Source organism: Calypte anna, chromosome 5A (genome assembly GCF_003957555.1).
Source record: "Calypte anna isolate BGI_N300 chromosome 5A, bCalAnn1_v1.p, whole genome shotgun sequence".
Lineage (NCBI taxonomy): Eukaryota > Metazoa > Chordata > Aves > Apodiformes > Trochilidae > Calypte > Calypte anna.
This window is the reverse complement of record NC_044251.1, coordinates 30,712,860-30,740,336: the sequence shown is the minus strand read 5'-3', so window position 1 is coordinate 30,740,336 and position 27,477 is coordinate 30,712,860. Positions and strand designations below refer to the sequence as shown.

The 27,477-nt window shown below is 37.3% G+C and overlaps 1 protein-coding gene across 2 annotated transcripts in view; it reads left to right on the top strand.

Moving 5' to 3' along the window:
- The window catches only part of SETD3 (SET domain containing 3, actin histidine methyltransferase), a 55,877-nt gene extending 29,030 nt beyond the window's left edge, over positions 1 to 26,847 (top strand). For both annotated transcript variants that reach the window (XM_030452149.1, XM_030452150.1), the window contains exons 7-13: positions 12,098 to 12,156; positions 14,078 to 14,192; positions 17,806 to 17,880; positions 20,797 to 20,963; positions 21,582 to 21,667; positions 23,313 to 23,473; positions 24,081 to 26,847. In XM_030452149.1, coding sequence (XP_030308009.1) covers positions 12,098 to 12,156; positions 14,078 to 14,192; positions 17,806 to 17,880; positions 20,797 to 20,963; positions 21,582 to 21,667; positions 23,313 to 23,473; positions 24,081 to 24,524 — 1,107 coding nt within the window. In that variant the 3' untranslated portion in view covers positions 24,525 to 26,847. The remainder of the gene's footprint in view (positions 1 to 12,097; positions 12,157 to 14,077; positions 14,193 to 17,805; positions 17,881 to 20,796; positions 20,964 to 21,581; positions 21,668 to 23,312; positions 23,474 to 24,080) is intronic.
- Positions 26,848 to 27,477: the final 630 nt, after the last annotated feature.

Sequence of the window (27,477 nt, the reverse complement as noted above, 5' to 3'; positions counted from 1 at the left end):
TTCTAAACACATGTAATTTGATAACTAAAAAATACTTACAAGTTCTTACAGATGTACTTTAAAGGTGAATTTGGCTTTTGCATTGCTATCAAAATACAGCAAATTTTTTAAAAAGTAGTTTCATTGCAGCAAACTTGTAGTTTGCAGGATCTTTTAGTAGTTTGTCCCAGAGAGGTTTTGTAAACTGCAGGGTTCTCTTTTTTCCTGTAAGGTATGCGTATGACTTCCATTAATATTTACGGTCACTGCATACCTACTGAAGGGTGAACAGAGCCCAAATATTAATGGCTTAATGTTAGGGGCTTTTTGTACACTGAAATGTGGTATAATAGGCACAAGAGGGAGCCATATAGTTTGCAGACGTTCACAGCAAGATAATATTCCTAAAGAAAACAACCAGGATAGTTGAACCTTTTTTAAAAGAGTATGCAGTGGTCTTTTTGTTTGGCTTTTCAGTTGGCATTTGTTTATCTGTTGTCTTTTGCAGTGAAGGTTTTGTAAATCAAAACAAGACATTGAGACAAAGGGTGCTCCTAGAAAAGGTAGAAATGCCTGAAGTCAATTTACATTTTGCCCTCTGAAGCAGTCTTGTATCTTTTCCCCAGATATATTAAAGGCTGGTATTAGCTGCCTTACTGAAAGGCAATTTTATGATAATTAAACGAACTCTCAAAGTTTTTTATGTGATAGGTCTGAAACTAGCAGAGCCTGTGAGCTTGTCATAGCTTTTGGTGTAGTAGCCAGCTGCAGGCATTTAGCGGCACTCTGTGTAAGTAGTATCTGTATGTAGCTGCCTCTCAAGCTCTGGAAAAGGGATCTGTTTTGTAGGATTGTCCCAGATGGCACTTTGGCATTGATTTAGATAGCGGTTTTAGCCTGCAGGCTTGGGACCACTGTGGAACTGCAGATTTTTCTGAGGGGCACAAGCAAGCTACCTGTAAACAAAAAAAAAACAAAACAAAACAAAAAACAAACAACATGGGTGACATTGTAGGGTGCATCTGCTAATAGTATGCCTGATTGAGGGGGAAGGAAGGCACTGGATAAGACCTTGACAGAAATAGCCTCATGTTTGCAGAGGTTGGTCCTCATGGAGGACATCAGACACCCTGCTCTCTGTTAAAGGGACAACACAGCACACTGAGCTAGGCATCAATGACTTCCTGACCCAAGCAGTAGGGGAGTCAGTGAGGAGATGCTACTCACATTCGTGGACCTTGTACTTACAAACAAGGTAGGATTTGTGGGGGATGTGAAGGTCAAAGACAGCCTTGGCTGCAATGACCATGAAATGGTGTAGTTAAGGATTGTGAGAGCAGAGCAAAAAGGCAATTCACAATGCTGAACAGAAGGAGAGAAGTAGTAGCCTCTTCACAAATCTATTTGGAAGAGTCCCATGGGATAAGCCTCTGGAGGGATGAGGGACCTACAAAAGAAACCATAGTTAATATTCAAGGATTACATCCTCCAAGTTCAAAACCAGTTTGTCCCAATGAGCAAGAAGTAAGGTAAAAATACCAAGAAGCCTGTATGGATGAACAAGGTGCTTCTGGCAAAACTCAGACACAAAAAGGAAGCTTACAGAAAGCTACATACAGAAAGAAGCAGGGACAGGTACCCTGGGGGGAACACAGAGATACTGTTCCATCATCCAGGAAGGCTGTTTGGAAAGCTAAAGCCCAGCAAGAATTGAACCTAGCCAGGTATGTCAAAGGCAATCAGAAGTGCTTCTGTAAGTACATAGATGACAAAAGTAAGAATAGGAAAAATGTGGGCCTGGTGCTGAATGAGATGGGACCTGGTGATGCAGGACATGGAAAAAGCTGTGGTTCCAAATGCCTTCTTTCCTTCAGTCTTTACTGATGGGATGTACCCACAAATGCTGAGGTAGCTGGCTTATGTTACTGTGAGGTGACTTGGTGATCTTTGAACAATCCTGATAACCAGAGGAGAAAAACAAATCCTTCCTGCCCTCAGGAAGGGCAGGAAAGAGGACCAAGGAAACCATAAGCCTCTCTGCCCTACCTCGATCCCTGGAAAGGTGCTATGTGGTGGGACTTTGGCTGGAGAAATGGACTGACAGTTGATAAAGTTCAACATAAGTTGACAGCTAAGAAGTCCTTCACCTGGGTGGAATAATCCCATGAATATGTTAGGGGCCAAGATGAGCATGAGCCAGCAATGTGCCTTTGCAGCAAAACCAGCTCCTGGCATCCTGGGCTACAATAGGAGTGTTGCCAGCAGGTTGAAGGAAGGATCGCCTCCTACTTAGCACTGGTGAGAGCACACACAGGGTACTGTGTCCAGCTCTGGGCTGTCCAGTACGAGGGATCATTAAATAAGAATTTTAGAATTAATCCAAATGGAGAAAGCCAAGGCACCTATTTTAACATTTTAGCAAGTAAATTTATTATTCTTTGACTTGTTTTTTTGTTACTTTGCTGAGCTAGTGAGCAAATTACTTGCAAATGGTTTCTTTGTTTTCTACCCTGCTACTGTTACTCAAGAAAGAAAGAAAGAAAAAAGCTAAAGCTGCCTCATAAATCACACCTTTTTTTCTTTTTAATTAATAGAATCTATTTTGTTGAAGTAATTAATACTTTTAGATAGGATCTGTAGTCTGGTTTATACCCGGTGTTCCACAGGAACATTCTTATGTCAGTTTTCTGACTAGTGTTTATTGACTTCTGGACAGTGCTTGTGAAAGTGTTATTGTAGTTCCATTGTGTATATAAACCTTGCATTAATCTATCAAAAAATGTTTTGATCTGTTTGTACTATTGGACAGAGAATGTAATTTCCTAGAGGCTGTAATCTCTTTTGATCAGATACTAAATTTGATTTATTATTCATATAAAATTTGACTAATTGATTTAGCGTGAATGTAATTCTAAAATCCACTTAATAGCTGTTGGGCATTGGAATATCTGTTGGAATATCATTTTAGTTAGGATGTTTTAACACATTAAGTTCAAAATCTCAAAATAATATTGTATCATCTTTAAAATCTAGTATCACATTGGACTTTTCAATATTGAGTATATTAGGTGAGATTTCACATCTCTAGCTTATTTTTGACACCAGGTTTTGAAGCTGTGATGATACTTTCAGCACAAGTTATGCTGCTTTTACATTACTTTCCTGTACTGTTTTTAATCTATCCTATTCCAATAAGCATATGATTTTCAAGTTCAATGTGAAGTAGAACGTCTGCTCTCTCTGTGCTTGACTGGAATGTAATACTGTTTAACTTTCATGTGCTAAATAATGTTTGAGCTGAGTGCAGACAAATATACTTTTAAAAGACTCTAAACTATTCAAATGTTTGAAAGCTGTTTATTATTTTTAAGTTGATATAATGTACAATATTTTAATGCTTCTAAGGAGTTCAACTAATGCAGTCAAAAGCAAGTGTATTTGGAAACAGAATCCAGTTTTGGTCATGTAGCAGGTAGGTCCTCAAAGTTCTCAGTTTACTCTGCTACTTGATTTATACTTATTTGCATTCATTTTTTCAGAAATGATATTGTCAGTGACACTTTGAAAAATGGATGGAAGGAAGATGGGACACTTGTAAATCCTGTAAAATCTTTCCCTTTTGTTTACTTACCTATTAGATATATCACCTTAAGGAGAGATTTTGAATTCCAGTGAGTGGGCAGTTACAAATGTAAGGTAGTGTTGCTATTTAGATTTGTTTTGTCTGAATTTCAGTGCCTGACTGGTTCTGCTTGATCAATAATAAATCAATGGACACTTAATAATGGAATATAGTTATGTCTTCCTGTGTTTTTCCTCTCTGTGAGGGCCAAAATATTGTATTAATCTCTTCTGCTGGCAGCAAGCTGAAGACTGACTGTATACTTGTACTGTACCACTTAGTGTATCTACCGTAAGGTGGTTTAGACTTTGGAAACCTGTGCCAAATTCCTGATTTTTGTGTCACTTCTGGTATATCCCGCCCCTGGCTATGTTGATAATAACAGCAGATCCTGGGGCTTTGTTGGGCAGTTCCTATAGCTGCCCCTCTCCATCACAGAAGCACCTACATGCTTTGCTGGGTTGCATCTGTCCATCTCACACAAATTAAGTGCTCAAGTCCTTGCGTGGGTAGGAGATCTGCTGCCTTGTTCCCCCGTTCCTTCCTTGCCTTCCACAGGAACATGGGGACAGCTCTGGGCTTTGAGCCAGCCAGACACAGGAGGAGGTGTTTGGCTGTTCGGGCAGCATTTGCTCCTCAAACAGCTGTTGCCTATCTCCTCCAAGGAAAAGGTGGCAGGCCATATGGAGGCATCCTGTGGTCCAGATTCAGCTGATGGCCGCCAGTTGGACTGTGCTGGCCTAGATTGAAATGCAGGCACGTCCCACTTGGTGTCTGCTATATCTTACAGTCAGAATACTTAAAGTTGGAGGAGGATAAACAGGATAAACCCACATCTTTTATTCTGAATATAGATGTTCTGTTTCTTCGGACACTGCATGTTAAGACTTCCTAATCAGTAGGTTTTAATTTGTTTATATTCTGAGTGGTTTGGATTCTGTTACAGTAGCCTGAATGCCTTCTTTCCTCTAGAGAAAGAGACATATACTTCAAAGCGTATGTACCAGTGCAAAACAAAATTTGTTTCTGCATAGTTTAAATCACATTTGGGAGGAATAATAACATTCTCTTGTTAGCATTATGGGGTTTTAAGGCATTTTTTTGGAAGATGGGGTTTTCAACCACTCTCCTGGTTGAGAATGCAGATAAGCATCTGTTTTTACAGCCAGTAGAGAGGAGAGGGGTTTTTGTTTGCTTTTCTGTTAGTTGCTTTTATTTTTATTTTTTTACTGAGTTATACTTTCTGGGGCAGTTGAGTTTATCCCCAGAGATGTTGTCTGTGTCTTTTGTGGAAGTGAGTGCCTCAGCAGACATCAGGAGATCATCATGCACTTACAAGTATACTTTCTCATATAAAGTTTGTACTTATTGTGCAGATTTAATATTTTTCCTGATGTAACAGCACTTACAAATGTTCCATAAATTTAAAATATGATAACAAGCTGAGTTTTCTTAGAATGGAATACTCAAAGGATGTATTTTTTAAGCACTGCAAAATTATACAGGGGACATATCTTTGTTAAAATTAGTAATTTAACTAAATTACAAAGTGGATTATCCTCTTCAGTCAGACCCAGTGCTAATACTCCACACAGTAGGAGGCTGATATGTTGCTAAGTAAACCAAAGTTTATTTTCTTGTACTGTTGTTTGAATGCAAGTTGAGGAGGAAGTGATAAGTTTTTTACTTTTGGGTGCATGTGCACTATAGTTCCAGTACATCTGATTCTGGGGTTTATCATGCCTGGTATGCCATGCCACTTGTGCAGCATAGTACCTCGCTTATAAGATCATTATCCAGGCTTCCACCTTAGTGGCTCCTGTTACGATTTTTCTGTAAACTTGAGTAGTTTATTCACAGGCAACAAAACTTTGGCCATATTGCATAATGTTAATGCTTCTTATAAAACTCTTTGGATGTGGAATGGTTGTGAGTAGGAAATACTGTCCCTTTACTTTTAAAGCAGTTCACTTTGTGTTTTCCATCACAGCATTTTGTGTGTGGCTTGTGATTCACTGAATTAATAGTACAGTTCTGTGGTGAATTTGTGCATTAGCATAATGCACATGAGTTGCACTAACCAAACTGAGCAAGGTAAATGTTATGCCTTAGGAGGAGCCGAAAGAGTAGGCAATGTGTCATAGTGTGCAGGCATAGACCTTTTTACAAGGAAACTCTTTACTGTAGCTATATTACTGTACCTGTGTGAATGAAGTACTGGAGGCTGAACTTTTCAATCTAAGGCTCAACATGAGCAGTAAACTCCTATTTTATGAGATATACCAAAGAAGACCTAGTGTGTCTTTGTACTATGTAAATGGTAACAGGAGGAACTGGGGAGGCTCTTTCATTGCAAAACACATCCAGTCTCAGGCTAGCTTGCTCTTCAAGTTCATCCCTTCATGGGGTTGCATTCAGCTCTAAGTGACTTTGTGAGAGGTCAGGAAAAGGTATAGAAAACTTGGTCACTAGTTTAAATTTCATATCTGAGTGCCTTCTTTTCTGGGAAAGATTGGTATTTTAGAATTCTGTACGTTAAGTATTCTGCAAATGGAATGATCAAGACATAGATGCTAAAAAATACATTACTGTCTTGCCTCAGTTTAATAAAGGAGATGCCATGTGATTGCAGGCAGGGTGCTTATCTGCAGTCAGTGCAGAATTATTTCTGTGTACTGTCAGCCAAATGGTAGCGTCCACTTTGCATGTGAAGTTGGTTGTCAGTCCTTCAGACTGTTGATATAGTAGTTGATGTCCTGGCTTGAGTTTTCTGTTATGCTGCTGCTGTCTCATTAAGTAAGAACAATTTTTGCAGGTAGAAGGTACAGAAAAAGGGAGTGTGCAGTTAAAATCCATTGTACCAGAAGGAGTCATTCCACTCTGCTTCCGCTACATGAATCCCCTAATAGTCTGGAACACTGCTTTCTTGTGTATATTGTCAGAAAGTAAATAAAAATTGCTGACATAAAGAATAAACAAGATTGTTATTCAGATTTAATAAGTTTCAATCCTGTGGTACCTTTTTAATTTCATTCTGTTAGCTTTAGAAAGTAGGATGATCTTTCTTCCACTAGACAAGTCACATAACAGCACAGGTTTGTGGATGTATTTACTAGTACTTAATCAGTTGGGCTATTTGAAAATTCCAGAGCATGCCTCTGTAGTTATAAACTGTTATTATAAAATAATAAAAGAATATCTGGTTTTGTCTCCAGTACAGTGAACTGCCTTTCTCTTGCTAGATTAGGCAGCAGTATGTCCAATGGAAGAAGCATATTCTTGTTTCCCTGTAGATCACTAGGATCCTCCATTCTGAATTCCTTATTTTACTTAGCTTTAGGGCAGTTAAAGCCTCAGCAGCTCCACAGAGAGGAGTTTCTCTTCAAGGCTGCTGCTTCAAACGATTTCCAGAGCTGGGAAAGGGACAGTTACCAGCAAATGCTGACAGATCTTCCTGCTTCTGGCCGTGAAAGTGTGTGTGTGTGCAGTGTGTTTCTGTGTTTCTACACCTACACATTGGCCTGAAACCATCAAGTAGCATCCAATAAGGCTCATAACAAAATCTCCCCGTGTTAATGAGTACATTGGAAAGAAGGGAGAATCTGCAAAGAAGAGGAGGAAAAAAATTGTTTGGTCAAAAGGAACGAACCCTTGGGCTTTATGTTCAAAGGAATGAAAGTTAACAAGGTGGAAGCTTTAACTGTTTTTTGTTTCAACTGTTTCAAGTACTCTTCAGGGTTTGAGAGATGGAGTGACAGCCTCAGTATAATCTCAATACTTGGTCTGATGCTTTTCTGAGACATAAATGGATCTATCTCTACTTTTACTGTACACAAGACATTTTTGAGAATATTGAAATCTGATTTAGTAATAGAGGCAGTGATTGCCCACAACTTTGCCGTGTACTTGCGAGTATTTGAAATATTCTTCAAAGAAATTAACCATCTCTGTATCTATAAACTCAGGAAACTTACAAACAAGATTTTTTAATTTTTGTTTTCAGTTATTTATTACAGTGTAGTAGTAGATGACACCAATGGTCAGCTTATCTCAGCTGAGAGGTGGTGTCTATTTCTTTAAAAAAAGCCCCACCACTAACGTTGATAACATTCAAAGAGTCAATCAGTTTTTTTCATACTTGGAGTATACAAGGGCTAATGGTACAAAGGAATACACTGGCCAATAAGACTTCATACCAAAATACAACAATTCTTTTCAAGACATCTAGTAGCATAGCTATGAACACAAATTTAACTATTTAACTATGTAAAGTTTTGTACGCTGATTTCAACTTTGACTTAGATATTTTATTGCATGGTACAGCAATAGGACTTGTACTTCGCATCACTTGGTAAACAAGCAAATATTAAGCTAATTTTAATGGAAATTCCTTGCAAGATTTGGGGCTCTGATAAACAAGCTTTGCCATTTTGTGATTGAATGGAGGAAGAGGTTACTGCCTATAATAACTTGGCCACTCTTTTATGGTAGGTTGACACCCTTGTAGGATGGGTAACAGAAGGGAAGGTTATGATGGCTTCAGGTGGAAAAGCACACATCTTTTCTACACTGAAGCCTTCATATTGTCCAATTGAAAACAAGCAGCATGTAGTTATGTAGTTTATAAGACTTTAGAATACTTATCTTGTGATGTCTGTCCAAAAATATGATAAATATTATGCAGAAATTATTAGTGCAAAGGTCCCTATGTGGGTATCAGGAGACTGAATATGAGACACAAACCACTGGATATGTGCTTCCCAGAAAGAGAAAAATGTCTGAAAGTGTTTTTTCCCTTTTCCCCCCCACCCTCTTTTTTCATTGCCATACTGAATAACTGGCTTCTAGTCTGATAGTGTTTTAGGTGACTAGAATAACAGTCTGTCTCTTTCCACAGTGGCTGCAGACAATCTGGCAGCAGTCACTGTTACTTTTTAATATTTCTGGTTATTTTGAGATATTCTCCAAATGTCTCAAAGAAGGTTTGGAACGCTGAAGGGGAAGAAGCTTTTTTTTTTTTTTTTTTTTTTTTTTAGGAATAGCAGCAGCACCAGGAGAAAATGAAATGAAATTCAGCATGCTACTATTTGTTTTTGCAGTGGTCATCACCCTGATTGCCAGCTCTGACAATATTTTCACAGAAAGGGTAACTAAATAGATGATATTTGTTCTTTATAATAACTCTTTGTTATAATGTCAGGACCTGCATCCAAACTGATATATTCACATTTTCATGTTCCCATTTTTTATTTAAAGCTTCCCTTCCTAAGTTTCTGAAACTGCTTCATACGGACTTGGTAAGTTAAAAGCAGGGTTTCTGTAGTGGATATTGTCACAGTTCAAAGCTAATATGTAGAGACCTAGCTGTTTGAACCTATAGAAGTTAGATCTGATTTTTAAAATTTTTACGTATTAAGTGTTTGTTTAGTTTAAATATATCTGTATCTTTTCTGATCAGCCTGAGCACTTTGCATGCTATGTAGCAGTCATCTTCTATACTTTATTAAATATCTGTCAATTATAAATATCAAGGTTTTACATTAATGTCAAGATAGTACATCAAAAATTCATGGAATATGTGACTTTTTTCAAGGGTATTTAATACTTAATGCATTTGTGTCATTTTTCTTTCTAGATATATTGACAGGTTTTATTAAGTGTTTGTTAGGGAGATTTCATTTTACCAAGGGACTATAAAGAGAAGCTGCATACTAAATCAATTTTTTAATCAGAATAGTGTTCTTTTGTGTGTCTTCAGATTCTTGTAATCTATAGGGTTTTTAAGTTACATAGTAAAATAATCCAAAGTCAGAAATCTAACGATCCAACATGCTGATGTAACTGAACATTTAGAAAGCTACTGGAATATTGGACCACAGAATCTTACAAATAGGGAGGTTATGAACCCTGGGATTTTATTCTGCCTTCTGCCTTTTAGGACCATATATTTTTGTGCTTTATTGCAATTTACTGTTGTTTTTTTGTGAACTATGTCTGGATGGTATCAATGTAAGGGCAGTCCCCAAGTTTCACAGGTTTATGAATGGGGAGGGTGACCAAGTGCTTGGTGGCCTCCAGGATCCTTTGCTCCGTGTGTTGTGTTCAAGCTGCCTCATAACAGGCGGACTGCTTGTGTCAGGTGAACTGTTAACCTCACGGCAATCAGCCAATCTAATACAGATTTTTATCAGAGAGGACAACGGCACCATAAATCTTGCTTCCTTATAGGTATTTGCTCCAAGCTGGGGCTGACTGTATTAGTTGGCACTCCCTGTGTAAAGTGCGAGTAGGATGTGTTGCGATTACTCTGTAAAAACCACTTGCAAGGTGTTAAGACCTTTGCAGCCTCTGTAATGTTTTTGTACTGCCAGTGCCTTGATTGCAAAATTATTTATTCCGTTGAAACTTCTTGCTTAGGAAGAGGGAGGAGGGCATAAAGGAAGAAAGACCCCGGGTCTTTCCCCTGCCATCAAATTACAGTCGAGGCAGAGCAGCTCATTCGCGCACCCTCAGGTGCCTTCACCAGCGCCGGACGTTCCTGCTGTGTAGGGATCATGCCCAGTACCGGGAGCCGCCTTTCGGTTTTGCCTTCCGCGACTGCCGGGCCGGAGCCGGGATGGGGGCAGGCAGCATCGCGCGGCGGCACCGGCAGGGGGCAGTGCCGGACCGTGCGGGCAGTGCGCGGCGGGGGGGTGCGGGGGTCCCCGGGGGAGGCTGCGGGGTGCGGTAGCGGCTGCTCCCAGACCAGAGCTGCGCAGCGAAATGTCGGCCCTGCGCAACCACTCGTAAGGGAACGGGTGCGCATGGGGTAACAGTTTTAATGCGGAAATATCGTTAGCGTGAAACCGATAGGATTATGGGTCCCGCTCTCCCTGCTGACTTCCCCTGTTTCGTTTTATCAGGCTACTGTGAAACAGATTAATAGTGCTAGCAATAAAAAGTCGAAATTGAATTGCCGTGGTGGCATACTGTAGGGTGGTGCTTTTTAGGAATTATTGTTTCCACTTGAAGCTCCCAATGCATTTCTGGAGTTGAGTCTGGACTGCTCTACTCAGTAGTAAAGATTTATTGGTTTTGGTTTAGTACCAAATGTTTATGAGAAGAAAAAGCTCTGTGAAATGTGTTTTTATAATTAAACTCGAGGAAATTTGTTCTGCAATGACCATATCATCCACATGACTGAAAATTATGCAGAAATGTAGAGCACTTCAAAAACAGCAACAACAACAAAGTGAGAGAAGGATTAGCAGTCACGGGAATGGTTCACTTCTGTCCTGTTTCAGAGTAAGTCCGTCCAAAGGGTTAACTAGAGGGGCTGAGTGAGAACGGACACCTGGGACCTAACACCCAATTGGCAGTCTTTTGTAATATATAATTTGCCTAAAATTGCACACTGAGCACAAGCTTTTGTTTTGTAATTGATTTACGGTTTGAGCCACTTTTACCTCATCCCCTACTGTCCTGCACACAGTGCCAGCAAGTACATTACAGTGAGAAATGATAAATTACCATGCACTTGTGATGCTAATGCATCAAGAGTAAAAAACTGCATACTACATGGAGCTTCATGCATTAGGAGTGTCGCGAAGATAGAGCTATGCAAAAAAATCATTTGTATCTTCTGAAATAACCATTTGATCATTTGCTTCCATTTGTCTTTGAGACCTAATTGAACTTCAAGATTACATTTATGCTACTGTGGCTTTCCGTTTGTGAACTGGGACAATGTTCTAAAGAAAGTGTGCAGGTCTGGGCTTAAAGCTACCTGTATTTTTTAAACTTTTAGTAACTTAATTGATCAGAAAAGTAACAGGTATTATAGATTCTTAAGGCTTTTAAAAAATCTGAATATTGTGCTTATTGATAACAACTACACTAAGTGTTCTCAAATGGCATTACTCCACTTTGATATGGCAGTATGTGGAGATGGTTTAATGTAGGTACTATCTAATATATGTTTGTCCCCCAAATTTTTAAATATTTTACCCTTTTTTTCGAAGGTGTAGTACATCTTGTATTGAATAAAACCTTTACAGGAAGCGAGGAAGAACTGACAAGCCTTGTATGTATAATTTGTACTTGCATTTGTGGAATACCTTACTGATACCTCAGATGAAAGGAAAAATGTGGAAGCTGGTGAAACGTAATGTGTTTGTTGTCTGATTTTTTTCCCCCCACCTTGCACTAAGTGCTGGGATTTGGTTTGGTACTCAGTCCACCTTAAATTTTTTATTTTTGTATGATATCTGTGGGTTCCAGTCTTGAAATATGAAGAAACAGATTTATGGCGGCTGCTGGGCACAACAAATTAAGTTGACAGTGATGTATGAGAGCATAATAGCATGATGATCCCTCTGTAGCGCGGCTGGACGCCTCCTGCTTCATTTGGCTCTTGTTAGGATCTGTTAGGCAGCTAAATAATGAAATTCTGCTGACTGATTTCTGATTTCTCTTTTCTTTCTCTTTGCACCTTTTTCTGAAACTTGCATTTCCCAGACCCATCCTAATGCCAGCAAACTGCCCTTAAAGGATTCTTTCACTTATGATGACTACAGGTTGGTCTGTCTTTTAATTACCTCTTTTTTAATTATTATTTTATTTTTCCTTTTAATATAGTGAACTGTGGGACCCTGAAAATACTTCATTGGTGGCAAACTCCTGCTGTTACTGAAATGCTAAATGTAGAATTTCATACTAATACCTTTAATGAAGAAGAAAGTAAAATAAATATGCAGATTTTAATTCTTACAAAGTAATAGTCATTATGAGTTAATTGTACGCCAACTGGCGTACATAGTCCAAGATTAGAAAGGTAATTCATTGTTTCTTAAGAAAATAATTCAGTTGATGTTGCCAGGAGATTTGGGGGTTGAGGATTGGAGATTTTTATTTATTCTTCTTTAAAGTTTCTTGTTTTATACAAGGCTTTACTGGCACATAATAGTAAAAACTAATATTTGCAGTGGCTGCTGAACAGGAGGGATGGATAACTTAAGCTGTGGCAGAAGTGCCACTTGGAGGTGCTATAGGGGGTGACATAATTAAGATAAAAATAAGAATAATTAAGATAATAAGAACTTTAATTCTGTTAAGTGATTAAAATAGAATGAATAAAAGGCATTCATGGAGTCTTATAGGGACCTTTTTTTTTTTTTTTTTTTTTTTTTTGCCTAGTTGTATTGCTGGGTAAGTCTATGAAAGTGAGATTTCCAAAGCATACCTCCTTCACTTCTGGGGTCACAGAGAAACACGCTAACTTACATGTGTAGTGGTCTAAAATTATGCAGATAAAGTGCAACAATTAAAAATAAATGTATTGCTATTATGTTTCAAAAATATTTGTATACCAGAATGGTCTGCCATTTTAACTTGCTTTTTAGAAATTAAGTAGTTTTCAATTTGATGGTATCTTTCTAAACAATCTGTAGTCCTTCTGGAAAGAAATCCTTCTGAAAGTCTAAATCTACAGACTGAGTATTAAGCAAGTATTAAGTATATGCTGGTAGTGGAGTCAGTGGGAGTTAAAATTATTTTTACTTTCTTCCGGTGTTGTTTTTTTTTCCACCCTCAAAAACCCCACAATAAATATATGTATTAAGGCCAGAACATAGTGAAACTAAGATTATTCTTTCCCTCTGGCATTTAATATCAATTTTTGTCTGAAACTTAATTTTAGAAAATACTGAAATGTTAAGCTTTTCTGAAAATTCTTATGTTTGAATAAGCAGCTGGCTTTTCCTTTGCTTAACCTGAGACAGAAGGTTTTTGAAAAATGCTTACGTGCTGAGCTATGATTCTGTAAATTGTGTTAAACTTCGTTCTTTTTGCCTGGGTATCTTTTTGATCTACTGGGGCTTTTTTTTCCTCATTAAAAATTTAGCAATACTAGTCTAAGCCAAAAAGTTTGCAAACTGAAGGTAGATCCTTACCAAAATATCATGGACATATCAGATGATGACATAAGTTTCCAGTTAATGCAGTACATAAGTTTTTTTAGGGAGCAATAGAGGGAAAATGCTCCTGGATCTTACAAGAGTTTGGACATAGATGAGAGCTACTGCTGCCAACCAGTAGCTGTGAGCTGCTCTGAGGTCTGCAGGATCAGCTGACTCTAGGTTTGGGATGTGTGGCAAGAGGTATGTTAGCAGTGAAGTGCTGGAGAAGCAGAATGTGACACGGGAGTGGGTTGTGGTTGAGGTAAAGGAAAATATGAAGGTTCTTTTGCAAATAGTGCAGAAGAGGGGTGGGATTGCAATCTGGATTTGAGAATTGGTACATGCACACGTTGTGGAAACGTAGGAGTTATTGGTCCTCCTGCAAGTATTGTTGCCTTCTACTATTAATTATAGTCATTGTGATCATTGAGAAAGCTAAGTTTGGAAACTTCCAGCCTAAATGTTTGCTTCGTGTTGGACTGCAACCAATCACTTATTGATGTTTTGAACACTTACCATCAGATGTTTCTGATTTTTGTAGATGGGCAGTCTCCTCTGTTATGACACGGCAGAACCAGATACCAACAGAAGATGGTTCCAGAGTTACATTGGCTCTAATACCTTTATGGGACATGTGTAATCATACTAATGGACTGGTAAGGATTTCTTCAGTGTTGCTGGAAGATCTTAAGTATTAAGCTATTAAGCCTTTCAGCTGCTGTAAAACATTTTAATAACACATTTTATTATGCTTCTTTACAGAGGTATTTTCCCAAGTGACCCTAAAAACCTAATATCTCTAAGAAAGTTATGTCAGTTTCTTAAATGTCTTATTGTAGTTTTTCAGAGAACTTTCTTCATCTACAGAAAAATTGAGGTGATTGCATACCCAGATACAGTTATGTCTCATATACGTATAATGTGCTTTTAAAAGTTACATTATACTTTTTTCTCCAGCAAAGTTTGAATATTCTTCTGACAGAGTTTTGTTTCTGACAGGCTGAAAAAGATTCACAAAACTGGACAGATTTGTTGTAAGAATAGGAAGGCAGACAGTGATGGAGGTTGCCTCTTGTGGCTACCACTAGGGAAAATGGTTAGAAATTTGCAACTAAGAAATACTGCCTACTGTCCTAACCATGCCCAAAGAGCCTTGTTATGGAGACAGCAACAACAAGAACAAAGCCTAGTTCAACAAAAACAGTACATCTGTTACTACATCAAAGAAACAAAATGCAAAAATCCTACTTTAGGGCATATTAAACATTTAAAGGGTGACATGTATATAGAAAGTCAGACCTGCTGACATTTTGGCTTACTTGAACTAGTTCAGAAGATGAGGTCTTGATTTTATTAGCAGTCTAGTTAATGTTGAAGTGAGGAAATGGAAACCCGTAAGAGGATGGTTTATCACTGTTATTTAGCGAGTCTCATTATGCCTCAAAATTCATACCATCTAATTGTGTTTCCAATGGATAATATTATTTATTGTAAACAGTGAATATGACCATAGTATTCAAGTAGTAGATTTCTTTTGTGGGAACGTTGACCTGAGTGTTAGACATCAGCATGAATTAGTGTTGTTCGTATAAAAAAACCTGGTTTAGACAAACAAATTGTAAAGCAAGTTGCTTTTCACTGGATATTTGGCTAATCTATTGTTACTGAGACTGTACCAAATACACCAAGGTAGGCTAAGCTACAGAGTTGCAAGTGTTTGGGCTTATTTATTTACTTGTTTCCCCCTTTATAAGGTTATTACATGTTCTTGCTTTTCACTATTTGTTATGCAATCTCAAAACTTTGATTTAGCAATAAGGGTTGTATGAGAGTCTCCAGTGTAAAGAAAATTGCTTAACATTCAGAAATGTATATTTTTGTAACATAAGTCTTAGCTGTATCAGTACTTCCTGTACCCTTCTCCTGCTGGGCATCTGTTTCAGATGCTTTTGTAGAAACTTGTCTGTATTCATTAGACAGCTCTTAATGAATGCCTTCGAAGTAGGGATTAGAAGAAAGAGGAAGAGAATTAAGGTTCTAGGAGGAAAAAAAGAAGTAGCATATATTAAAAGAGCAGCTAGTTATGTTGTTTTAATGATTCAAACTCCTATTTAAATTGATAAGGTAATTTTTTATTTCTATTATGCTCTTTAACAATGGGTTTGATATGGAGCCAACCTCTAGAGCCAAACCCACTATTGCAGTAGTGTGTCAGGGTCAGATGCGTTGTTTTGTGGTGAAGTGTATCCTAAAGGGTGGCGGCAGGGGGAGGAGTGATAGGGTGCTGATAAGTATTTTATGCATGTATGCAGATTCTACTCTTTTATTTCATATTTCTACAGAAACTAGATGGTTGTAGAAGGATAGACAGCTGTAATATTGACAACAGACTGAATACTAAACCTATTTCTGCTGTGTGATGATTTCCTTTTACTTTTAGAAATACAGAAAAAAACCTTCCGGATAATTAAGATGTCTGTATTGTAGTTTATATCATTGTAGAGTTAGGTGAGGGTGAATTCTGCTCTAATCATAGCACATCCCTTTAAAATACATCATTGGAAATGTTCTTCATTACAGAAGGAACAAAACTGCATGTGCCCCAGTCTAGTCTATTCCAAACACAGTGCTGAAGTCAATCAGCTGCTATAGATCCATGTTTTTGCTTTATTCCATGGGGCCCCTTTCTATGAGCTGGATAATAAAATGCTCTTTGGGTTTTATCTGGAGCTGGGTCCACCAAGCTTTTTCTTGCTTCTGACACTGTTAATTAGATCAACTTGCCTCTAAGAACTGTATCAAAATGGTTGTCCTCATGCATTTCTCATTGTTATTCTTTAGTGGTATTGTATTTTGACAGTCAGAGGTTGATTACCAGTTTTGCTCAAGCTTTGAATAAGCTACATTCTGCTTGTTGGGCTGGGTCTACCCTTAATCACTGACCAAGCAGACGATTGCATGCTTTATGGACAACTTGAAATTCATGTATCAGAGTGCTTCAGAAGTAAAACGGAAGGGATGCAATTTGTCAGCTATCATGTGGGAAGAGAAGTAAACACACTGTTAATTCTCTTACATGGCTGCTATTAAAAGAAAGAGGAAATAAGACCCTAGCACTCCATTATGCTTTATAGAAAAGTCTTTCAGAAGTGCTGCTGGTTTTGTTGTAGTTTTGTTTGGTTTTGTGGGTTTTTTTAAAATAAAAGTAAAAAAGAAAAAAATTCCTAAAATAAGCAGTACTCATGCTTAAACTGACAGAATCTTTCTCTCAGCATACTGAAATTTCTGCAGTCCTTGAAAGCCTCCTGTTCCCCACAGCCATTTCAAGAAACTGGAATGCAGTTTTCATATTTTGAAGTATTTCATTGAGTTTACAAACTAAGAAAATTTCAGGACAGGTCAAGTGCTGTCAAGAGTTCCCTTTTTTGAGTAGAAGTTGCATTTTTTCCCCAAAATGACTGTATTTGAACTGGGAAGGTACATTTGTCACAGAAAAGGGAAATCCTCTGGCACTTGTAACTTCCAATTTAGTTTTAGATGAACTTCCAAATGAGAGACCTTAACTAAAAATTGTATTCAAGAACGTGCTGTTTGTCACTTTAAAGGAGTATTACATTTTTAGGGTAGCTTTACTTGTTAGGGCGACCACTTTTACGGTTTTGTAATTTTTTTTTTTTTTTTTTTTTTGAGAAATACAGGTTTGTTAAGAGAATTTACCCTCTTCCATTGCCTGCTACCGTAAAAAAAATCCTTTTAGCATTTTAAGAATATTACTTAACTTTAGATAAAGGGATTATTTGAAAGTAAGTTATAATTCTCTGAAGATTATATGCCCTAAAGATCCATAGTTATCTAATCCTTTTTCATTGAGAGATCAAAAATGTGCTTGCAGTTGAAGGATAAAGCATAGGCATATAGAGCTGTCAGTGCCCTGCTCCCTTGGGCCTCTTGGGAGCGACTGAAAACTCCAGAACTCTGTAGCAAGATGCCAGCTTTAACACGAAACTGTCTGTGGTCAGTAGAGGGCACTTCCCTCAGAGCCTTCTGTTCACGTAAGTTATTTCTTCTCTTTGGTTTCTTTAATTAAGAGATTTTTTTTAAAAGAGATCGCTCAAGAATTGCTACCAGCTATATTGTATAGTGAAGAGAAAGAAATTTATACAATTGCCATTTTAAATGTCTGTTTCTAATAGGGCAGTGTTTTGTCAGTGGTGGGGGAGATAGCTATAAAATACTAAGGGTGCTTTTGTTATTCTTTTCCTTGGGTAGATCACAACTGGCTACAACTTAGAAGATGACCGATGTGAATGTGTAGCACTTCAAGATTTCAAGGCTGGAGAACAGGTAGAGTGACCATTAGAAACCTTGTGAACCAAGTGAATATTGGTAACTCCCCACATAATTTCAGTAGCAGAATGGTGTGGATTAAGCGCTGCTACATTTGAATTTTATCATGTGGAGTTAAGTTTGTGTGAAAATACTGCCAAATATAATAAGCATGCTTTTTCAGAATAAAGTATTTTCTATTGCTTGGTAGACCCCACCTTTAGGAGAGTTTTGATTCCTCATATTATAGAGACCTAGTTGAATCACTGGTAAATACTGCTTGACGGTGGGAGGGCTCTGCAGGGGTATCATGGAAGGATGGATCAGTGGGCTGAGGCCAATTGTATAAGGTTCCACAAGGCTCAGTGCTGGTCCCAATTGCACCTGGATTGCAACAACCCCGTGCAATGCTGCAGGCTTAGGGAACAGTGGCTGGAAAACTGCACAGAAGAAAAGGATGTGTGTGTATTGATTGACAGCACACCAGCAGTGTGCCCAGGTAGCCAAAAAGGCCAACAGCATCCTGGCTTGTATCAGAAATAGTGTGGCTAGAAGGAATAGGGAAGTGATTTTTCCCCTGCACTCAGCACTGCTGAGGCTGCTGAGGCTGCATCTTGAATACTGTGTTCAATTTTGGGCCTCTCACTACAAGGACTTCGAGGTGCTGGAGTGTGTCCAGAGAAAAGCAATAAAGCTGTTGAAGGGTCTACAGCACAAGACTTACAAGGAGCATCTGAGCGATTGTTCAGTATGGAGAACAGGAGGCAGATGGGAGGGAGAACTTCTTGCTCTCTACAACTACCTGAAAGGAAGTTATAGTGAAGTGGGTGTTGGTCTCTTCTCCTGAGTAACAAGTGATAGGATGAGAGGAAATGGCCTCAAGTTGCACCAGAGTGGGTTTAGATTGGATATTAGGAAAAATCACTTCACCAAAAGGGCTGGCAGACACTTGAACAGGCTTTCCAGGGAAGTGGTTCTGTCACTATTCCTGGAGTTATTTAAAAATCATGTAGATGGGGTGCTTAGGGACATGGTTTAGTGGTGGACTTGATAGTGGTAGGTTGATGGTTGGACTTGATGATCTTAAAGGTCTTCTCCAACTAAAAAGATTCTGTGATTCTATGATTTTGCCAGTCTTAGACTTGATAATATTTTGGTATTCATTTTTCTTATGTATTGTTAACTTCTTTTTAGACAAAGATGTGTCTGAAAATTTTTTTAAGTGCTTCTTTCCCGAGGTATATTTATCCTCATTGCTATTCTGGGATTTAAAGCAATTGTATATTTTTTGTGTTGCTCTTAGAATTTGTTATGGTAGTCAAATATTTGCCATTTTTTTCCAGTACCAGTGTGATGGTCTACAGTTTTTTGATAAGTGATCCAATTTATAATTTTTCACAGCTGGCAGTGGTTGTGTCATGTAGCTGTTCTGACTTCTCTCTCCATTTCAGTTGTAGATGCTTCCTCCATTTCAGTTTTATTTTAGTAGTTTTACTTTATGTTATTTATCAGATTTTTTTTTAATTTCTGTGCAAAATTTAACTGTTATCAACACAATTAAAGCACTTTAATTATATAATGCTTCAGTATTTTAACGTACTGTACAGTTTATTTCTTACCATCTAAGCAGGAAGACTGTATAATCCTTGCTTTTACTACTAAAATGTGTGAGGCAGCAGAACTCCACAAAATCTATCAAACATTGGCCTTGAATAAAGCAACTTTCTCATTCTGCGTAATTGGCTTTTTTGTAAAACAGTCTCAGTGTAAGAGCATACTATATGATTTACACATGGTACGTGAATTTCAGTAGATTAGGAGATGTGTTACAGTACAGTATTTGTAAAACTTGAGGCTTACCATCTCTTGCCCTAACCCTTGCCTTAACAAACCTAGGCAGGTCTTTTGTTCATTGCAGAAGTGTGTTACATATAATTTTTAGTATACTTTAACATAACACCTAGGCATTTAGTGCTTAGGATAAATAGTTCTAATCTAAAATTGAAAACAAAGTAAGTAAATGGCATCGTTAGTGTTGCTGAGCTTTTAAAAGAACACTGTGCCTTTCTCTGTCAGCTAGAGAGCAGTGGATGCTTACAGGTATCCAGAGGTTTGCTGTAATCTAAGGTTAAGAAGTGAGTTCTGTAACTGTTGAAACTTCTTTTCTGATTGACAATTCCATTATCAAACAAAAGCTGAATATACCCTCTTGATGCAGAAGACAATTGATTCTCTGTCCTCTTGTCCCATGTACTTCATGCAGCCTAGTCCTGGATGAAACACTTTTTACATGTTGTATTTAGGAACTTCTTTTTTAATGTGAATTAAAGTGATTTCACATTTTAATGTGAATTAAAGTGCTTTAGAGAAAGATTTCAGAATATATCACACAAATAAATATTGACTAAACACAGATAAGATCTCTCTGTGTGGTACACTTTGGTATATCCGTGCCTTCAGGTAACATTAAAACAAAGGTAAAATTGATCCATCAACAGTGTGGGTTACTCTTTTGAGTAAACATACAAGGAGCAAAATTCTCCCAGAAACACTTTCTTTTAATGAGTCCTTGTCTCAGATTGTTTAGCTTTTAAAAAGCATAGGATCTTTGAAAGTATATTTCCACATACTGATATTTTATGACAGCGTGAGAAAAAAAAGCATTTTTACTTTAAAATAGAGTAAGAACCTCTTCTCTCCTTTTAGTGTCTCTGTTACATGGATATGTTTACATTTACCTCTAGAGTATAATGCTGCAGTATATACAGCATTTGAATCCATACCAGAAAACAAAGCATGTTTCTTTATAGAACCAAATATATCTTGTACTCAGAATAGTAACTCTTTCAGGAAATAACTTTCAAATTATGTCAGTTTTGTGAGCTTATCTTAAGCTTTTTTCCTGTCCCTTCACTTCTCTTTTCATCCTTCTAGATTTACATTTTTTATGGCACTCGGTCAAACGCTGAATTTGTGATCCACAGTGGTTTTTTCTTTGATAATAATTCACATGACAGAGTGAAAATAAAGCTTGGCGTGAGTAAAAGTGACAGGCTGTATGCTATGAAGGCAGAGGTCTTAGCTCGTGCTGGTATCCCCACGTAAGTAAAACACAATTCCATGGGTTTTTGAAAACGGTTCCAAAGTATATAGTGTCCAGTAGAACATATATAAAGCTGTGCTGTGATAGTTTTTCTAGACTCTCCTGTTTGTATAGCAAATTAAAATTATTGTAATTCTATTTACAGAAGTTCTCTGAGCTATATTATCACCTAATTTGGACCATATATGAGCAAAAATGCCCTTGAACCATTTGAACAAAGACAGAGCAAGGATTAATTTGAAGCAATCTGTGGTTTTTCTTTCTTTCTTATCCCTCGCAGACGTACTACAATACTCAGAATGTGAACCACAGCATTTTCCTTTAGACTTTACAGTCCAGAGGGTACTGTTAGGAACAGCAGATGTGAAATGTTGCATTTTCATGAATTTATTATGAAAGTCATATAAAAATAATTGTAAGTGTAAAATTGTAGAGGTAATTGGTTTTTTTCAGTTACAGGTTAGGAAAGCTTTTCTTCAGTTTGAACTAGTATTACCTAATTTTTTTAAAAGTTACTATTGTAACAGTGCAGTTGTTATATACTTTAAGGTCTTTGTTCAAATAAGGTATGACAGTAGAACTTGCATTTACTGTTGCTGTTTGTTTCTTCTATTAGTTCTAGTGTTTTTGCCTTGCACTCGACAGAGCCTCCAATCTCTGCCCAGCTTTTGGCTTTCCTTCGAGTGTTTTGCATGAGTGAAGGTAAGATAATTTATAAAGATAACCTAATCTATGTTTGTTTTGGAGTTGTTTGTTTGTTTTTTAATGCAGGAATGTGATAGACATTTATGTAAAACATGAAGGTAGAAGATAGGAAAATTTGAGGAGTTGAGGTTAAAAAGAGATCTCTTAAGCTAGTGAGAAAGTCAATCTTCAGCCTCATTGTCTGAGAGAAAATTTCAGTAACATAGGCGTTTCTGGAACTCCTAAAGCATGAGGTGATGCGGTTGGGGTTTTTTTGGGGTTTTTTTTTTAATGTCACAAGGTGTTGTGAATGAGTGAGCTGTGGAGCCTGATGTTTTGTTCTTAGGGTGAAAAACAGTTCACATAACGTGATCACATGAGACCTAGGAGCTTACGTGCTTAAAATAATTCACATTAGTCAGCACTGCCAGAATCATTCTATTTAGGTATGGAATTGGAATATCCTGTACTGTAGGAGAAATATGGAAGAGACATTTCAAAGTTGATCATTTTCAATATTTTGACAATTCGTAATCTAAAACCAATTTACGTATTTGCAAGCTGTCTTTGTAGTGTTTCTCTTATGTTAGGGTGTTTAACAGGGAAAGTATATGTACAATTAGTGAATATTCATCTATTTGTGCATGTGAAATTTCAGATTAAACATTTGTAATAGCTGCTTGCTGATTAGATGTCATTTTTGAGGTCACAGATGTGGCAGTTTTTCATGACAGAACAGTTAGGCATGCTGTGTGGGTGATGTGGATTTTAATACCAGTATGAGTACTGAAGTTGTTATGTTTTGGCATGTGCTCTATTTGATTTCTTTAATAAAAAACAACTTACCTTATTAATTGTCATGCCTTCACTACATCCTGTCATTCATCTTTTAAAACTTTTAAGAAATTAGAATGAAATAGAATAGTTCAGTTGGAAGAGATTTACAGTGAGCATCTAGTTCAGCTGCCTGACCACTTGAGCAAAGCAAATTCAAGTAAAGACAAATTTAGGATGCCTGAGAGGGGATGAATTTTGTCTCAGAGAAGAAAATATACCTAGTAAACATTTTAGTGGCACTGTTCTGATATATGATTGTGCTCACATTATTCATATCTCTTAAATACTGTATAAGAAAGCTGTTTATTGAGAAACTACATGCAAGTGCTTTGTAAAGATTGTACTAGCTGCTTTCCAGGAGTGAAATTTCTTAAATAAGAGATGAATGAAATTTATGTGATGCTAAGGAGCTAATTAAACATTTTCTACTCTGTGGGCACATTCTCTGCCTTGTTCCTTTTATTATAAAAAAATTCCACTGAATACTTTAAAGATTTACTGCCTTTTGTTTTTCAAGTATTATATTTCAAGTATATGCAAAACATTCCATCTCACTGTCACAGAGCTATTCTGTGTATGGCAGGCTATGATATATAAATTATTTTTATTTCAGAGTGAAGCAGAAGGTCCACTTTCTGCTAATCTAAAGATTTCCAGTTGCCTCTTTGAGGAGAATCCTAGAAATAACCAGCATATCTGATAATTCTTATTTGAGGAGAGTTGGGGTTTTTTTGTTAGCTGCTCAAAGCTATAAATCTTTCAGCAGTTAACTGACAAAATAAATTATGAGATTGTTTTTAACAGATTGTTTTTATACTTATTGCAGAAGAGCTAAAGGAACACTTGATAGGGGAGCATGCCATTGACAAAATCTTCACTTTGGGGAACTCTGAGTTTCCCATTAGCTGGGACAATGAAGTTAAACTTTGGACATTCCTAGAAGCCAGAGCATCCCTTCTTTTAAAAACCTATAAAACAACTGTGGAGGTAAAATTATCCTTGCATCTAATGTAAATGTCTAAAATATTTTGCGTTATGATTGTACAAAAATATTTTGTCCCCCATCTTGTCTTTACAAACTTCGGTCTGAATGTTAGTATATAATTCATTCTGTACATTTTAAAGTGTAGAAAAGGATTTGTATTATCTAAGGAAAATCAAATCAGATTGCAAAAAGAAAATTTTGTTAATGTAATTTTGTTAATGTGGTTTTTTGTTTCATTCTCCAAATAGAGACTACCTGCTTTTTCTCTGCAAGTAAAATGAGTTTCAACTAGTTGTCCATTAGTTGCATTCCCCAGACTGAAAAGAAATGTGCTGCAGTAGCGAGGGTATAAATGAACCTGCATGTTTCATATATTTGTGAAGTGTCCTGACTTTGCTTGTTATGCAGGCTGATCTAAGTGGAGAATTTTTGGCCTCTTTATGAATTCTTGACAAATTTCACTGGAACTCCACGCAGTCTCTCTTATTTATGTATGTCCATTCGGCACAGCCTGAAGAACCTAGCCTCACTTGCTCTTAAAGTTGAGGGATTTCTTTTTTGTTACTGTGTTGGTCATTACTAACAAACTTGCTCTTTCTTTTCTAACAGGATGATAAGTCCTTCTTGGAGACCCATGACCTTACTTCACATGCGATAATGGCCATCAAATTGCGCTTAGGTGAAAAAGAAATCCTGGAGAAAGCAGTAAAGAGTGCAGCTGCTAGCCGAGAGTATTATACCAAACAAATGGCAGATGGAGCTCCGCTTCCTAAGTATGAAGAGAGCAATATTGCCTTGTTGGAGAACACTGTGACAGACTCTAGACTCCCTATTGTCTTGAGAAACCTAGAAGATGTGGAAGAGCAGGGGAACTTAAAGATTGATGAAGCTATTGATGCTGAAGTCACAGAGAATGGGTTTGTAAACAGTGAAAACTCTCTATTTAATGGGATCAAGTCAGAAAGTGAAAATCTAAATAAAGAGAAAAGCAACAGAGAGACTGAAGATACCAAAGAATCTTCTTCAGAAAGTACTGATGAGGTTAAAGAATAGTCCCAAAAAATTTCTTTCTTGTGAAATTAGCTGAAGTTTATGAACAGTGCATATATGTCAGTGTGTTTCTTTGTTAACATTTCTCTTCCTGCAGAGAAAAATGTTTTTGCTGCTTTATATAAAAATGAATTTTTAAGTTATTTAAAAGATTTAGCATCCCTTTTCAATTAAGATTGCCATCTTGCTTTCAGGCAAAAACTGGGGAAAGAGGTGCCTTTGGAAGATTTTGCAGCCCTTTGTTGAACCAAATGTATTTTCTTCCTGGGGAAGAATTAAGCTCTTCTATCTGCTGTGCTTTTGTTGTTCTGTCACTCTGACTACCGAAATTAAAAGCTTGCTCTGCCTCCTGCCAAGAAAAGCAGAAGGCAGGACTGACTCGGTATTCAGCATGAAGGTGGGAGAGCAGTACAGCAGAAAACTGGATAAGAGGATCAGAAACTTGGGAGACTGGAGGAAAACCTGTTTAAAATCAGGTATACCAGTCCAGAAAAAGGTAAGGTGGCAACCTTATGTTTGGTAGTTTTAAATGTTGGTGAGAATCCAAATTGTCTACACTTTAAGTGATCTCTGAAGATTTCAGTTTACTTTGTCTTCTGTTTACTGTATAAAAGTATCTCATCTTTCTTCTTTAGTCACTTAGGCTGCTACAATACAACATTCACCAACTTTTAAAGGCTGACTTCTTTTTATTTCCAGGCAGTACCTTTTAGTTTCAAGGTTGACAGTGCTACTTTGAAAGCAGATAGGCCAAATCACAGCTTTAAACTGTACTGTTCAAAGTGAGGTTGTCTCCCAGCTTCTTCAGATTTTCACAACTAGCTAGAGATTTTCAAAGCTCCACTTCTGACTAAACAATTATTAAAAGGATAATATCATTCATATTCCTGTCTGCTACTCCTTCATTTCTGTGTTGCTGGATATAACATTGAATGTGACATGCTTACCTGATCTTTCTCAGCTTCACCTTTTGGTTAAGGTGTTAATTAATGCTGTTTTCCTAAAGGAAATGGCAGGCAGGCTAATGTAATTTTGGCCCCAGCCCAGGCCATAACTAAGTCTGCAGTACACTTTGCCATTTAAATTGTGTCTTTTTCTGATGCACATTTCTTGGGATACCTCCACAAATTAAGCAGGTCTAAAGTGTCCAGCAGTTTTGGTCGCCCTCATACTCTGTGTTTGAACTTCTAGGTGGAAAAAATCCTAGTACAGTGCAATATCAGAGCAAAGGTAATTTCAAGGCTTGACTTCGAAATTACCTGGGTCCTGGAAGAGAGGAGGAATATTTTTATTTTGTGGGTGAATGGAGAGGAGTATAACGTGATTTACTTCTGTTCTCAATATTCAGGACCTTATCTTTTACCTTTCTGTCCTTAAGTTTAAGGTAATGAATAGAATGGGCAAGCTTGGACAATTGTTTAAAGCGCAATAGATGTTGCAACCTTCTCATCCAAGATCAGCTGCAGTAAAATGTCTTTTGGCATATTCATAGTTTTATTAGATTTTGCTTCTTTTATACTGCAATCTGGAAGATGTGTTTTTGCTTAAATCTCTGGTGCAATACACACAGTAAGTAGAGACTTTCAGGTTGTCATAGCAGTTTTGGTGTTCAGCTAGTATCTGTGCGGGGAAAATAGAAAATAGTTTTTTTAAAAATATTTCACTAAGAATGGCACGTTGCCATTGCACCTTGGATATTGCTTCACCACTAACAAAATGCTGGACCAGTATTTTTGTAACTATATCCTGCCTTTGGTAGAATGTTATGAATTGTTGTCTTGACAGTTTAAATGTCATACAGATCTCATTACATTTTATTTTTATTAGGACCAATATTCCATTTCTGTTTCTGCCACTTAAATTGCATAACGTTGTACTAGATACTATCATGCAATTCTGAAATTCAACTTCCCTGGAAATTATAACTGTAATTCAGAATTTAAATACTTTGATTCAATCTGATACACTGTATTTTGTTCCAGTATTTGCTGATACCTATGGTTTAGCGAAGTCTGTGGTCACCACAGGACAGAATGTGTGGGTTTTCTTGAATAAAATATAGTTCTACCAAGTCTTCCCTAGTGAATGTATTATACAAACAAAACCTCCACCTGCTGCTGACTGCTGTATCTTTTCTGGTCTGTGGGGAGAGGAATAACTGTCCAGGTGTACGGGTAAAGATTAAAGGAGAAATAGCTGGCAAAAAAAAAAAACAAACAATAGAAAGGGAAAGTGGTCTGTTTAGCACACCATCAAATTTTTACTCTTCATATGTTAGTGTTCCTTAGAAAAATACCTTGCACACAATAAAAAGAGTGAGTAATCTCCTTTTATAATTTGCATTTTTCATCCATGCACGTAATGGTTGTTCAGAAGAACTAACCTAAAACTTAAGCTTTTGAAAACTGAGGTGGAAACAAACAAAAAAAAAATTGGCACTGATGAGCCCTTATTACCATCTGTCATGAAAACAGACCTTTCAAAGCATTTTAAAGTTAACTTTCTTCGTAATGTTTGGTTAAGAGGCTGTTCACACTAATCCCAGGCTAAATGCCAAATCTTGCTTCTGTTTAGCTAGCTATCTGATGTATTCCTGTAAGAAAGACATCTCTTGGATTTCTCGGACTGTTCTCCAAAAACAAAAGGGGGGGAAAAAAGCCCCTTTGAATTTTTCGTGAACCTACCTAGTGATGAATTGTTTCCCTGGCAACCTGTAACTTTGGCTCTATAGTGCAGGATGATGTCCACATAGCCCTGTTGGTACAGTCAAACATACAAAATTGAACAATAACCTCTACTCTGAAAAAAATGCTTGTTAAGTGTATAAACTTGGCCTTAGTTTAAGTGGTGTCATGACTACACAAGAGCTGAGATCCTTATGGCTGAGGAGGTATGATGGTATAGGATCTTGGCTGAAATAAGTTCTTTTAGCATCTCAGCTAAAATTAGTATTCCT